The 14413-nt window shown below is 58.7% G+C and overlaps 1 protein-coding gene across 3 annotated transcripts; it reads right to left on the bottom strand.

The window, feature by feature from the left end:
* Positions 1 to 248: 248 nt before the first annotated feature.
* Positions 249 to 11522, bottom strand: NONO (non-POU domain containing octamer binding). 3 transcript variants are annotated; one of them, XM_075580843.1, is made up of 12 exons: positions 11234 to 11522; positions 11036 to 11098; positions 8808 to 8924; positions 8541 to 8734; positions 7498 to 7784; positions 7151 to 7246; positions 5010 to 5206; positions 4310 to 4394; positions 1531 to 1633; positions 1277 to 1316; positions 1075 to 1172; positions 249 to 1000 (listed from the first exon to the last, which is right to left on the bottom strand). In XM_075580843.1, exons 3-12 carry the CDS (start codon positions 8914 to 8916, stop codon positions 872 to 874), a joined length of 1338 nt encoding a protein of 445 aa, XP_075436958.1. In that variant the 5' UTR covers positions 8917 to 8924; positions 11036 to 11098; positions 11234 to 11522; the 3' UTR covers positions 249 to 871. The 3 variants fall into 3 exon arrangements, with proteins under 3 accessions (XP_075436958.1, XP_075436960.1, XP_075436959.1); XM_075580845.1 differs by having other exon boundaries at positions 11325 to 11522; XM_075580844.1 differs by lacking the exon at positions 11234 to 11522.
* Positions 11523 to 14413: the final 2891 nt, after the last annotated feature.

Raw genomic sequence — 14413 nt, 5'->3', positions numbered from 1 at the left:
AAGCCCCCCCCTCGGCGTGACAGGCGCGAGTAAAGCCCCCCCCCCCCACGCGTGACAAGCACGAGTAAAGCCCCCCCCCACGCGTGACAGGCGCGAGTAAAGCCCCCCTGCGTGACAGGCGCGAGTAAAGCCCCCCCTCGGCGTGACAGGCGCGAGTAAAGCCCCCCCGCGTGACAGGCGCGAGTAAAGCCCCCCCCACAGGCGCGAGTAAAGCCCCCCACAGATACAAAACACTTTTGAAAAATAAATAAATAAAAGAGAGGCTAAAATCCCCTTTATTCTGGGCGGTTATCACATCTCACACTACAGAGGAGCCGCTCAGTCCCCGCTAACATGGAGGTGGTGTCCAAGTTGACTGTTTGGGTTCCTGTGTCAGCTGTTAGACACCCGACAGTGGGGCTGGAGAATGTAAAAAACGCCGTCCCAGCAGCCACCCTCACAGGACAAAAATTACAACAAACTCATGGTTCAGAATAAAAAATAAAATATATATTAAAAAAAAAATCAACCCCCCCTTTCCTGGGGAGCGAGGCTAGAGCTAAATGCACCTCCACAGATAGGTGATCATTACCCATTCCCACCAGAAAAGGTCTTAAACAGCATGCGGAGGCGCGGAGGAGCGGAGGCAGCACTATTAACCCACACGTTGCTGGAATGAACAGAATCATGGAAAATGGTACCAGAGCTTTTTATATCAGACAAATTCCCCCCCTCCCCAGCAATATAAAAAAAAGGGCTTAAAAGAATTTGGGAGTAACCTCACTATGACCAGCGGCACCCGCAGACCCCCCCCCAACATGAACACTACCGTTACAAAAACACATCTCACTAGCCCTGGCCAGCTGAGAACCCCCCCCCCCCCCCAATAAAATCAATATCGTCGGCGTTTGTTAGGACCAAAATCTCCCCCAGGGGCCCCGCGTGGGAACGCAGGCTGGTTAGTTCCTCCGAGACCTTCCATATTCGGGGTCTGTCCGAAGCGCTCAGGGGGGGGAGAGGTCTGAAAGAAAGAGACGAGTGTAAGACACTGACCCCTCAGCCTTGTGATCCCCCGAGTAACCGGACGTCTCTTACCATTCCAATCGCGGCCCCCTCTGCCATTAAAGCGCTGGGCCCTGTGCTGGCCACAGCAGGAACACTACTGCTGCCCAGCGGGACACGGTTACTTATCCCTATGGAACCCGAACAATAAGCAGAGAAAGCCACATTAAGACCTGGGGAGATGGCAAACCCCGGTAGATATTTACAGTATCTAACAATGCTAACAAGGTCTTACCTGGCATGGCCATCTGTGCCATCCGCATGTCCGCTTCTCTCTGCAACAAGAACACGGCTCAGCAACACACACTTATATTTTAAATACAAAGATTTTAAAATGAAAAATATTTTTAGAGCATGAAATGATTTAGATTGTGCGGATAAGTAGTGTCACACCCCTCCCCAGCCCCCCCCAGCCCTGGGTGGTACAAATGTGACTGGCACAGTCACTGCCCGGATCAGAAAAGCAACACACGCAGCCCCGGGACTCACAGAATCAGGGTAGTTGCCTTTAAATCCCTCTTGCTGACGTCTTAACATCTCTTCTTGCTGCCTGCGAGCCTCCTCCTCACGTCTGCGGCGCTCCTCCTCATGTCTGAAAACAAGGTATTAAACACCTGCAGTGTGCCCGTACCCGAGCAGCAGTGTGCCCGTACCCGAGCAGCGGGGAGCCCGTACCCGAGCAGCCCATGCGCAGAGAGAAGCTCGGCGAGTGCCCATACCCATGCGCAGAGAGAAGCTCGGCGAGTGCCCATACCCGAGCGCAGAGAGAAGCTCGCGAGTGCCCGTACCTGAGCGCAGAGAGAAGCTCGGCGAGTGCCCGTACCCATGCGCAGAGAGAAGCTCGCGAGTGCCCGTACCCGAGCGCAGAGAGAAGCTCGGCGAGTGCCCGTACCCGAGCGCAGAGAGAAGCTCGGCGAGTGCCCGTACCCAAGCAGCAGTGTGCCCGTACCCGAGCAGCAGTGTGCCCGTACCCGAGCAGCGGGGAGCCCGTACCCGAGCAGCCCATGCGCAGAGAGAAGCTCGGCGAGTGCCCATACCCATGCGCAGAGAGAAGCTCGGCGAGTGCCCGTACCCATGCGCAGAGAGAAGCTCGGCGAGTGCCCGTACCCGAGCGCAGAGAGAAGCTCGGCGAGTGCCCATACCCATGCGCAGAGAGAAGCTCGCGAGTGCCCGTACCCATGCGCAGAGAGAAGCTCGCGAGTGCCCGTACCCGAGCGCAGAGAGAAGCTCGGCGAGTGCCCGTACCCATGCGCAGAGAGAAGCTCGGCGAGTGCCCGTACCCGAGCGCAGAGAGAAGCTCGGCGAGTGCCCGTACCCATGCGCAGAGAGAAGCTCGGCGAGTGCCCATACCCGAGCGCAGAGAGAAGCTCGGCGAGTGCCCGTACCCGAGCGCAGAGAGAAGCTCGGCGAGTACCCGTACCCATGCGCAGAGAGAAGCTCGGCGAGTGCCCATACCCGAGCGCAGAGAGAAGCTCGGCGAGTGCCCGTACCCGAGCGCAGAGAGAAGCTCGGCGAGTGCCCGTACCCGAGCGCAGAGAGAAGCTCGGCGAGTGCCCGTACCCAAGCGCAGAGAGAAGCTCGGCGAGTGCCCATACCCGAGCGCAGAGAGAAGCTCGGCGAGTGCCCGTACCCGAGCGCAGAGAGAAGCTCGGCGAGTGCCCATACCCGAGCGCAGAGAGAAGCTCGGCGAGTGCCCGTACCCGAGCGCAGAGAGAAGCTCGGCGAGTGCCCGTACCCATGCGCAGAGAGAAGCTCGGCGAGTGCCCATACCCGAGTGCAGAGAGAAGCTCGGCGCATACCCATGCGCAGAGAGAAGCTCGGCGAGTGCCCATACCCGAGCGCAGAGAGAAGCTCGGCGAGTGCCCGTACCCGAGCGCAGAGAGAAGCTCGGCGAGTGCCCGTACCCGAGCGCAGAGAGAAGCTCGGCGAGTGCCCGTACCCGAGCGCAGAGAGAAGCTCGGCGAGTACCCGTACCCATGCGCAGAGAGAAGCTCGGCGAGTGCCCATACCCGAGCGCAGAGAGAAGCTCGGCGAGTGCCCGTACCCGAGCGCAGAGAGAAGCTCGGCGAGTGCCCGTACCCATGCGCAGAGAGACGCTCGGCGAGTGCCCGTACCCATGCGCAGAGAGAAGCTCGGCGAGTGCCCGTACCCATGCGCAGAGAGAAGCTCGGCGAGTGCCCGTACCCATGCGCAGAGAGAAGCTCGGCGAGTGCCCGTACCCGAGCGCAGAGAGAAGCTCGGCGAGTGCCCGTACCCGAGCGCAGAGAGAAGCTCGGCGAGTGCCCATACCCGAGCGCAGAGAGAAGCTCGGCGAGTGCCCGTACCCATGCGCAGAGAGAAGCTCGGCGAGTGCCCGTACCCGAGCGCAGAGAGAAGCTTGCGAGTGCCCATACCCATGCGCAGAGAGAAGCTCGGCGAGTGCCCGTACCCGAGCGCAGAGAGAAGCTCGGCGAGTGCCCATACCCATGCGCAGAGAGAAGCTCGGCGAGTGCCCGTACCCGAGCGCAGAGAGAAGCTCGGCGAGTGCCCGTACCCATGCGCAGAGAGAAGCTCGGCGAGTGCCCGTACCCGAGCGCAGAGAGAAGCTCGGCGAGTGCCCGTACCCATGCGCAGAGAGAAGCTCGGCGAGTGCCCGTACCCATACGCAGAGAGAAGCTCGGCGAGTACCCATACCCATGCGCAGAGAGAAGCTCGGCGAGTGCCCGTACCCGAGCGCAGAGAGAAGCTCGGCGAGTGCCCGTACCCATGCGCAGAGAGAAGCTCGGCGAGTGCCCGTACCCATGCGCAGAGAGAAGCTCGGCGAGTGCCCATACCCATGCGCAGAGAGAAGCTCGGCGAGTACCCGTACCCATGCGCAGAGAGAAGCTCGGCGAGTGCCCGTACCCGAGCGCAGAGAGAAGCTCGGCGAGTGCCCGTACCCATGCGCAGAGAGAAGCTCGGCGAGTGCCCGTACCCATGCGCAGAGAGAAGCTCGGCGAGTACCCATACCCATGCGCAGAGAGAAGCTCGGCGAGTGCCCGTACCCGAGCGCAGAGAGAAGCTCGGCGAGTGCCCGTACCCATGCGCAGAGAGAAGCTCGGCGAGTGCCCGTACCCATGCGCAGAGAGAAGCTCGGCGAGTGCCCATACCCATGCGCAGAGAGAAGCTCGGCGAGTACCCGTACCCATGCGCAGAGAGAAGCTCGGCGAGTGCCCGTACCCGAGCGCAGAGAGAAGCTCGGCGAGTGCCCGTACCCGAGCGCAGAGAGAAGCTCGGCGAGTGCCCATACCTGAGCTCCAGCTGCTTGCGTTTCTGCATCTCCTGATTGTGCATCTCCTCCATCCTGCGCAGCTCCTCCTGACGCCTCATTAAATCTAACGAGATAAAGTAAAGCCGCACTCAAGGACCGCACCAACATTCACCTATGGCTTCACAGTACAACGTGTTTGTGGATGGCAGTGTACATCTTGAAGGGGCAAGATAATCCTTTCTCCACAATAATGAAAAGGGAGTATGTTTCTTTGTAATATCATCTTGTTCTACCTCAATATCTAAACTAAAGAATACTGCCAAATTCTGAAACAATATACATTGTAATGGCAGATGATATAAATCCTACGGAGGTATTAAAAGAGTATTACTGGTCTGATAAGTATATAAAAAAAGTTTAAAATCCTCTACATTTAACGTATTAAAAATGTCCCTCCGATTTTTGGTCCCTCTCAATTTCCTATAGAATTATAGGATTTAAATCCTTTCTTATCACCAACAGTGAAACATTAACTTTATATTGGCGTAAACCTTCGGTAGTGATTGGCAAACCGATCCTTACTTCGTGTGAAAGGTCGATCCATGCTGAAGAAGTCATTTTTAGGGTAGCACCCTCACAGGTAGTGCAGATATCCAGAGATACCATGAAAAAAGAAGGTCCTGAAACAGAATGTGCAGAGAAAGGGTCTGCTCAGCAGCCCCGAGCTGCACGCCCTCACCTTGCCGCATGAGCATAACCTGGTGCTCGTGCCGAGATGCCTCCATCTCCACCTCCATCTTCTCCTGTGCCTCCTTGATATTACGGTCCACTTGTTCCTGCTGCTGCTTCTCCATCTCGATCAGGGACTTCCAGCGCATGGCATACTCATACTCAAAGGAGCCGGGCTGAGCAAAGCGAGGAGGCTGCTCCCGCTCCCTGGTAGCAGAAGGAAAGAGCAGAAGCAGGGGACACTGAGAAAATGTCCACAAGCGACCTCAAAACAGCAGAGAACTTGCCACAATCCAGACATCACTTCATGCATGTTCAGTCACAAAATAACCCAAATGCACAGAGACCCCACACGCACAGAGACCCCACACGCACAGAGACCCCACACGCACAGAGACCCCACACGCACAGAGACCCCACACGCACAGAGACCCCACACGCACAGAGACCCCACACGCACAGAGACCCCACACGCACAGAGCAAAACAATGTTTAAGAACTCTTATTCCTATTTTAGGAGCACCATTTGCAGATTTATATACTCCAAAATTAAACTTTCTACGCTCCCATTAACCTTTCCTCCCAGAAGGGACAGCAAGTTGAAAGATAGTGTACCAACAAGGGGGTAAGAGCCTCCAACAGCGGAACGTAACCAGAAGTGTGTTTCTCAGCAATGCACCACTACACTAAGGTTACACAAGTTTCACTTCCCTTATACAAGTCTATGGTGCAGTGAGCAGCCGTGTAAGGCCCAGCAATGCACAGCTGTTTCAGTCTCTCCTCTCCCCGCTCAACCTAAAATAATACAAATTAAATCCGCTTTGTCCCCGGCTCTGTATGTATATCTGTGACTGAAGCCTAATCCCCCAAGACACACAGTCCCATCCACCCTTGACATGGAAAGCAGGGGCAGGCACAGTGCTAGGGGTCTCCAACTCACCCATTCCCCTTCCTGCTCTCCGAATCTGCACCCCCCCCCCCTTCATGACCCGTCAGACACTGCCGACAAGACACAGCATGCCCAGTGCTTTAATGTTGAGATAGTAAAGCAGGATGGGGCATGCAGTTGCTGGTCATGGTGGCGACAGGTCAGTGCTGCAACAAGCACCAGGGCCTGGGCAGTATTCAGTTGTAAGGCTTGGTCCCCACAGGCTGCTGCAGCACCCACAGGGGCAAGAGCCGTCTCTCACTGGGGCTACTCCCGCTGCAAGGGGTGGCTGCTGCAGCACCCACGGGGGCAAGAGCCGTCTCTCACTGGGGCTACTCCCGCTGCAAGGGGTGGCTGCTGCAGCACCCACGGGGGCAAGAGCCGTCTCTCACTGGGGCTACTCCCGCTGCAAGGGGTGGCTGCTGCAGCACCCACGGGGGCAAGAGCCGTCTCTCACTGGGGCTACTCCCGCTGCAAGGGGTGGCTGCTGCAGCACCCACGGGGGCAAGAGCCGTCTCTCACTGGGGCTACTCTCGCTGCAAGGGGTGGCTGCTGCAGCACCCACGGGGGCAAGAGCCGTGTCTCACTGGGGCTACTCCCGCTGCAAGGGGTGGCTGCTGCAGCACCCACGGGGGCAAGAGCCGTCTCACTGGGGCTACTCCCGCTGCAAGGGGTGGCTGCTGCGCGGCAAGTTTCTTGCAGACCGGAAAATTGAGATTAACACTGGCGACCGAGTGCTAGGCCACGCCCCCAACGGCTCAGACAATGAGGACGAACCTGCTGGGTGACATCATGGCCAAAGGCTGAAGCCCCGCTGCGGTCAGCGGCGCGCGGGCCACCAGCCTCTTACCTGTGTGCCTGCCCCCGCTGCCTCCTTCCCACAGGGCTGACTGCGTGCCGTGGCGCGTCACATGGTGCACGTGTCAGCCAATGAGGGAAGGAGGGGAGGAGCTACGGGAGGGAAGTCTGTTAGTTAGGCAGCCGTGCATGGCTCTCCCTCACCCCCTCCCCCATATCTCCCTCCGGTGCCCGCTTCACAGCTGCCCCTCCTGTTTTGCCCCCCCCCCCCCCCCCCCCAACCCGTTTGACACCCCCCCGCCCGAAAAAAGTTATCTACAGACCGCAAATCAAGTTGCAGTAACTTGCACGCACCGCCGGCAAACAAGGCGGGCGCGTGCAGCGGGGCCCGAGCTCTGACCGAGGAAAGCCGACAGTAAACATACTTGTGAAACATCTGGTTCTTGGCAATTAGTTTTTCGGGGAGTCCTTCCTCGTCATCATACTGGTCCATAGGTTCCACAGTTACAGGACGGGGAAACCTGGATGAAAAATATGGTCACCCTATACTCCAGCTGGCGCACACCACCAACCTTCAACTTGTTCCAGCTGCATGAGCAGAGGATCCCTTGCTCCATAATGCCAGGCCACACAACCCACATGAGCTTTAAGAGAGCCCGAGAAGGAAATACTCCCAAATAAATCGCAGTCATCTAGCTGCATCCCTTCCCTCATCCACCTTCATTACCATCCCCCCATCCTCGCTGCAAGGTCTACTGATTAAACTACTCACGCTGTGAGAAGATAGGACCCGTCACCACATCTGTCCAGAGCCTTCCGAGCAGATGGCTTCCCTGCAAACTCCACAATGCCTTTGCCTGTTGCCCTTCCACGATCATCCACAATCACCACAGCTCTCTCCACCTGACCAAATATGGAGAAGGACTCCTCCAGCAGCTCATTGGACACAAACTGAGGCAGGTTCCGCACAGACAGGGCCGCGCTGTGACAGGCGAAGCGTACACGCAGCTGCTTCCCACGCAGAGGCATATTATCCAGCTCTGCCAGGGTGCGCGTTTCCTGCAGAGAGACAAGTCACCCAGGTCAGGCGCAGTGTATAAGGTCCACAACCTACACAGGCAGATAGAGACCTGAAAGCAGCCCACATCCTCCAATGCCCATACAGTCGTGTGAAAAAGAAAGTGCACCCTCTGAATTCCATGGTTTTACATATCAGGACATAATAATCATCTGTTCCTTAGCAGATTTTCACACATAGCTTCTCCATTTTGGGTTTAGTTTTGTTAAATAAACCACGACACGGTGCAATATGTCATGTGTTGTTGTTCATCTGAGGTTGTAATTACCTAATTTTAAGACCTGCTAAGGAACAGATGATTGTTATTATCTCCTGATATGTAAAACCATCTAATTCAAAGAGGGTGTACTTTCTTTTTCACATCACTGTATATATATATGCTCTGATCCAAGAATCACATCGAGTCAACTTTGAAGCACAACCAACACCTACCGACAGAAGGACTGATCCAAAACTAACCTTCACAGACAAGATGTGGAAATAAAAGAATTTTACGAAAACACCAAAGCATAACCCGACTCAGCTTCTCAACCACCAAGATGGCCAGGAACCCCATCCCAACAGCCACTTGTAACCCAGGTACCCCATCCCTCCTGACCATTATAGCCCTGGGACCAGTAGTTGGTCGGGAACACAATCCCGTGCACATTCTAGTCAAGAGACTGCTAGTTAGTCAGGTACCCAAACCCTTGTACCCCAGGAGCAGGTAGCGTGCAAAATAACATCCCTTTCCTCACCAGTCTGATGAAGCCAAAGCCTTTGTCCTTGTGTATGAAGATCTCCCCCGCCTTGCCATACTTTTCGAACAATTTGCGCAGCTCATCTTCTGTGACGTCAGACGGCAGGTTCCCCACAAACAGACGGCTTCGCTGGGTGAATGTCTTCTCCCCGGGCTTACGGAAGTTCTTCAGATCGATGGTGACCCCTTCATCTGAAAGCAGATTGCACAGGTCAGAATAGCCCCCCCATCCGTTTCATTAAACACAGCAGGAGTGGTCACTTACTAGGGCTGTTGATCTGCTGCCCATTGGTGGGTGAATCCTCCAGATGCTGCACCTGTTTCCGGGGAGCATGATTCTGCTGCTCCATCTTATAGCCTCGGTTTCCCTGCATCTTCCCCTCTGAGGACCAAGAGTATTGGACATCACCCAGGGACAAGGCACCCCTCCATTTCATCCAACTCCCCACCCCCCCACCAGCCTTCCTATCTCTCGCCAACCCGCCCCCCCTGCCATCCTTCCCATCTCAGCCAGTCAGTCTCTCTCTTTCTCATCCCCCACCAGCATTCCCATCTCAGCCAGCCACACTCTCCCCCCCGCCAGCCACCCAGTCTCTCTCTCCAACCCAAACTCCAGCCTTCCCATCTCTCTCCAACCCCCCGCCAGCCTTCCAATCTCTCTCTAAACCCACCCCCCCAGCCTTCCCATCTCTCTCTAAACCCACCCCCCAGCGTTCCCATCTCTCTCCAACCCCCCGCCAGCCTTCCCATCTCTCTTCGCCAGCCAGCCTTCCCGTTTCTCTTCGCCAGCCAGCCAGTCTTCTCCCCCACCGCCAGCCTTCCCGTCTCGTCTCAGCCAGCCAGCCAGCCTCTTCCCCCCCCTACCCCCCAGGCCAGCCTTCCCGTCTCTCTCAACACCCCCCCCCCCCCCACAGCCTTCCCATCTCTCTCAACACCCCCCCCCACAGCCTTCCCATCTCTCTCAACACCCCCCCCAGCCTACCCATCTCTCTCAAACCACCTCCCCAGCCTTCCATCCCTCTCAACCCACCTCCAGCCTTCCAATCCCTCACTCTCAACCCACCCCCAGACTTCGTCTGTCCACAACCCCCCGCAAGCCCCCAACCCCCCCCCCCAGCCTTCCCATCTCTCTCAAACCCCCCCACATTTCTCCTCTCAAACCCCCATCTCTCAACCCCCATATCTTTCAACCCCCCCCATCTCTCCTCTCAACCACACACCCCCATATCACGCCCCTCAACCCCCCCACATCTCTCCTCTCAAACCCCCATCCCCTTATCTCTCACCCCACCGTCTCCTCTCCCCATCTCTCTCCTCTCAACCACACACCCCCATATCTCTCCTCTCAACCCCCCCATATCTCTCCTCTCAACCCCCCCCATATCTCTCCTCTCAACCCCTCCCCATATCTCTAATCTCACCCCCCCATATCTCTCCTCTCAACCCCCCCCACCCATATCTCTCCTCTCAACCCCCCCACCCATATCTCTCCTCTCACCCCCCCACCCATATCTCTCCTCTCACCCCCCCCATATCTCTCCTCCCACCCCCCCCATATCTCTCCTCCCAACCCCCCCCATATCTCTCCTCTCAACCCCCCCCATATCTCTCCTCTCAACCCCCCCATATCTCTCCTCTCAACCCCCCCATATCTCTCAAACCCCCCCATATCTCTCAAACCCCCCCATATCTCTCAACCCCCCCCCATATCTCTCAACCCCCCCCACATCTCTCAACCCCCCCCACATCTCTCAACCCCCCCCACATCTCTCAACCCCCCCCACATCTCTCAACCCCCCCACATCTCTCAACACCCCCCACATCTCTCAACACCCCCCACATCTCTCAACACCCCCCACATCTCTCCTCTCAACCGCCCCCCATATCTCTCTCAACCGCCCCCCATATCTCTCTCAACCGCCCCCCATATCTCTCTCAACCCCCCCCACATCTCTCCTCTCAACACCCCCCCCCCACATCTCTCCTCTCAACCCCCCCCCACATCTCTCCTCTCAACACCCCCCCCCCACATCTCTCCTCTCAACCCCCCCCCCATCATCTCTCCTCTCAACACCCCCCCCCATATCTCTCCTCTCAACACCCCCCATATCTCTCCCCTCAACAACCCCCATATCTCTCCTCTCAACACCCCCCCATATCTCTCCTCTCAACACCCCCCCCATATCTCTCCTCTCAACACCCCCCATATCTCTCCTCTCAACACCCCCCATATCTCTCCTCTCAACCCCCCCCCCACATCTCTCCTCTCAACCCCCCCCCCCACATCTCTCCTCTCAACCCCCCCACATCTCTCCTCTCAACACCCCCCCACATCTCTCCTCTCAACCCCCCCCCCATATCTCTCCTCTCAACCCCCCCCATATCTCTCCTCTCAACCCCCCCCATATCTCTCTTCTCAACCCCCCCCCCCCCCCCATATCTCTCTTCTCAACCCCCCCCCCCCCCCATATCTCTCCGGTACGCTCGCATTACCACTATTGGTGTGATCTGCACTACGCGATGTCTCTCCCTCGGTGCGGGGGGTCGCGGTCTCTCCCTCGGTGCGGGGGGTCGCGGTCTCTCTCTCGGTGCGGGGGGTCGCGGTCTCTCTCTCGGTGCGGGGGGTCGCGGTCTCTCTCTCGGTGCGGGGGGTCGCGGTCTCTCTCTCGGTGCGGGGGGTCGCGGTCTCTCTCTCGGTGGGATGGGGGGGATCGCGGTCCCTGGGTCTCTCGGTGCGGAGGGATCGCGGTCTCTCTCTCGGTGCGGGGGGTCGCGGTCTCTCTCTCGGTGGGATGGGGGGGATCGCGGTCCCTGGGTCTCTCGGTGCGGAGGGATCGCGGTCTCTCGGTGCGGGGTGTCGCGGTCTCTCTCTCGGTGCGGGGTGTCGCGGTCTCTCTCTCGGTGGGATGGGGGGGATCGCGGTCCCTGGGTCTCTCGGTGCGGCTCTGTCCCGCGACCTCCCGCGCAGAAAAGGAAGCTCGTGCCTGACGGAAGCTGCTCACAACCAAACCCACAAATCGCGCCGCCCTCTTCTCTCCTGCTATTGGCCGGCTACATTGTCCGTCAATCGTTGGTTTGCATTCTGATTGGCTAAAATATATGCCATTCACGTATTTAAGCAATTAAGGCGGAATTTTGACCAAATCCAGCTTTTTGATTGGTCAACATTCGGTTGCTATGTGAGGGGGTGGAGGAGAAGTAATTTCATTGTTAGGTAAGTTTGTGTGAGCGGAAGGAAGAGACTAAGTGAAGGCGCGCATGCGCAGAGCGTCGCTACTTAAATAGCCCATATACCAACAAGCGAGGCACAGGGTATACAGGGAGGCACAGGGTGAGCCCCCACCCCCCTCTATACAGAGAGGCAAAGGGTGAGCCCCCACCCCCCTCTATACAGGGAGGCAAAGGGTGAGCCCCCACCCCCCTCTATACAGGGAGGCACAGGGTGAGCCCCCACCCCCCTCTATACAGAGAGGCAAAGGGTGAGCCCCCACCCCCCTCTATACAGGGAGGCAAAGGGTGAGCCCCCACCCCCCTCTATACAGGGAGGCACAGGGTGAGCCCCCACCCCCCCTCTATACAGGGAGGCACAGGGTGAGCCCCCACCCCCCCTCTATACAGGGAGGCACAGGGTGAGCCCCCACCCCCCCTCTATACAGGGAGGCACAGGGTGAGCCCCCACCCCCCCTCTATACAGGGAGGCACAGGGTGAGCCCCCACCCCCCCCTCTATACAGGGAGGCACAGGGTGAGCCCCCACCCCCCTCTATACAGGGAGGCACAGGGTGAGCCCCCCCCCTCTATACAGAGAGGCACAGGGTGAGCCCCCACCCCCCTCTATACAGGGAGGCACAGGGTGAGCCCCCACCCCCCTCTATACAGGGAGGCACAGGGTGAGCCCCCACCCCCCTCTATACAGGGAGGCACAGGGTATACAGAGAGGCACAGGATGACCACCCCCCTCTATACAGGGAGGCACAGGGTGAGCCCCCACCCCCCTCTATACAGGGAGGCACAGGGTGAGCCCCCACCCCCCCTCTATACAGGGAGGCACAGGGTGAGCCCCCACCCCCCCTCTATACAGGGAGGCACAGGGTGAGCCCCCACCCCCCCCTCTATACAGGGAGGCACAGGGTGAGCCCCCACCCCCCTCTATACAGGGAGGCACAGGGTGAGCCCCCCCCCCTCTATACAGAGAGGCACAGGGTGAGCCCCCACCCCCCTCTATACAGGGAGGCACAGGGTGAGCCCCCACCCCCCTCTATACAGGGAGGCACAGGGTGAGCCCCCACCCCCCTCTATACAGGGAGGCACAGGGTATACAGAGAGGCACAGGATGAGCCCCCACCCCCCTCTATACAGGGAGGCACAGGGTGAGCCCCCACCCCCCTCTATACAGGGAGGCACAGGGTGAGCCCCCACCCCCCCTCTATACAGGGAGGCACAGGGTGAGCCCCCACCCCCCTCTATACAGGGAGGCACAGGGTGAGCCCCCACCCCCCTCTATACAGGGAGGCACAGGGTGAGCCCCCACCCCCCCTCTATACAGGGAGGCACAGGGTGAGCCCCCACCCCCCTCTATACAGGGAGGCACAGGGTGAGCCCCCACCCCCCCTCTATACAGGGAGGCACAGGGTGAGCCCCCACCCCCCCTCTATACAGGGAGGCACAGGGTGAGCCCCCACCCCCCCTCTATACAGGGAGGCACAGGGTGAGCCCCCACCCCCCCTCTATACAGGGAGGCACAGGGTGAGCCCCCACCTCCCCTCTATACAGGGAGGCACAGGGTGAGCCCCCACCTCCCCTCTATACAGGGAGGCACAGGGTGAGCCTCCACCCCCCTCTATACAGGGAGGCACAGGGTGAGCCCCCACCCCCCTCTATACAGGGAGGCACAGGGTGAGCCCCCACCCCCTCTATACAGGGAGGCACAGGGTGAGCCCCCACCCCCCCTCTATACAGGGAGGCACAGGGTGAGCCCCCACCCCCCTCTATACAGGGAGGCACAGGGTGAGCCCCCACCCCCCCTCTATACAGGGAGGCACAGGGTGAGCCCCACCCCCCCTCTACAGAGAGGCACAGGGTGAGCCCCCATCCCCCTCTATACAGGGAGGCACAGGGTGAGCCCCCACCCCCCTCTATACAGGGTATACAGAGAGGCACAGGATGAGCCCCCACCCCCCTCTATACAGGGAGGCACAGGGTGAGCCCCCACCCCCCTCTATACAGGGAGGCACAGGGTGAGCCCCCAACCCCCTATACAGAGAGGCACAGGGTGATATTCTCCCCCCCCCCCTTGTATACAGAGAGGCACAGGGCGAGATCCTCCCCCTGTATAGAGAGGCACAGGGCGAGATCCTCCCCCTGTATACAGAGAGGCACAGGGCGAGATCCTCCCCCTGTATACAGAGGCACAGGGCGAAATCCTCCCCCTGTATACAGAGAGGCACAGGGCGAGATCCTCCCCCTGTATACAGAGGCACAGGGCGAGATCCTCCCCCTGTATACAGAGAGGCACAGGGCGAGATCCTCCCCCTGTATACAGAGAGGCACAGGGCGAGATCCTCCCCCTGTATACAGAGGCACAGGGCGAGATCCTCCCCCTGTATACAGAGAGGCACAGGGCGAGATCCTCCCCCTGTATACAGAGAGGCACAGGGCGAGATCCTCCCCCTGTATACCGAGAGGCACAGCCCCCACCCTCCTGTATACAGAGATTCACAGCCCCAACCCCTGTATACAGAGAAGCACAGTCCCCCCTTCCCCCTGTATACAGAGAGGCACAGGGTGAGAACTCCCTCTGTATGCAAAGAGGCTCAGCCCCCCCCCCTGTATATAGAGAGACACAGCCCCCACCGCCCCTGTATATAGAGAG

This window comes from Ascaphus truei (assembly GCF_040206685.1).
Source record: "Ascaphus truei isolate aAscTru1 chromosome 16 unlocalized genomic scaffold, aAscTru1.hap1 SUPER_16_unloc_1, whole genome shotgun sequence".
Taxonomy (NCBI): domain Eukaryota; kingdom Metazoa; phylum Chordata; class Amphibia; order Anura; family Ascaphidae; genus Ascaphus; species Ascaphus truei.
This window is presented reverse-complemented; position numbering and strand designations above follow the sequence as displayed.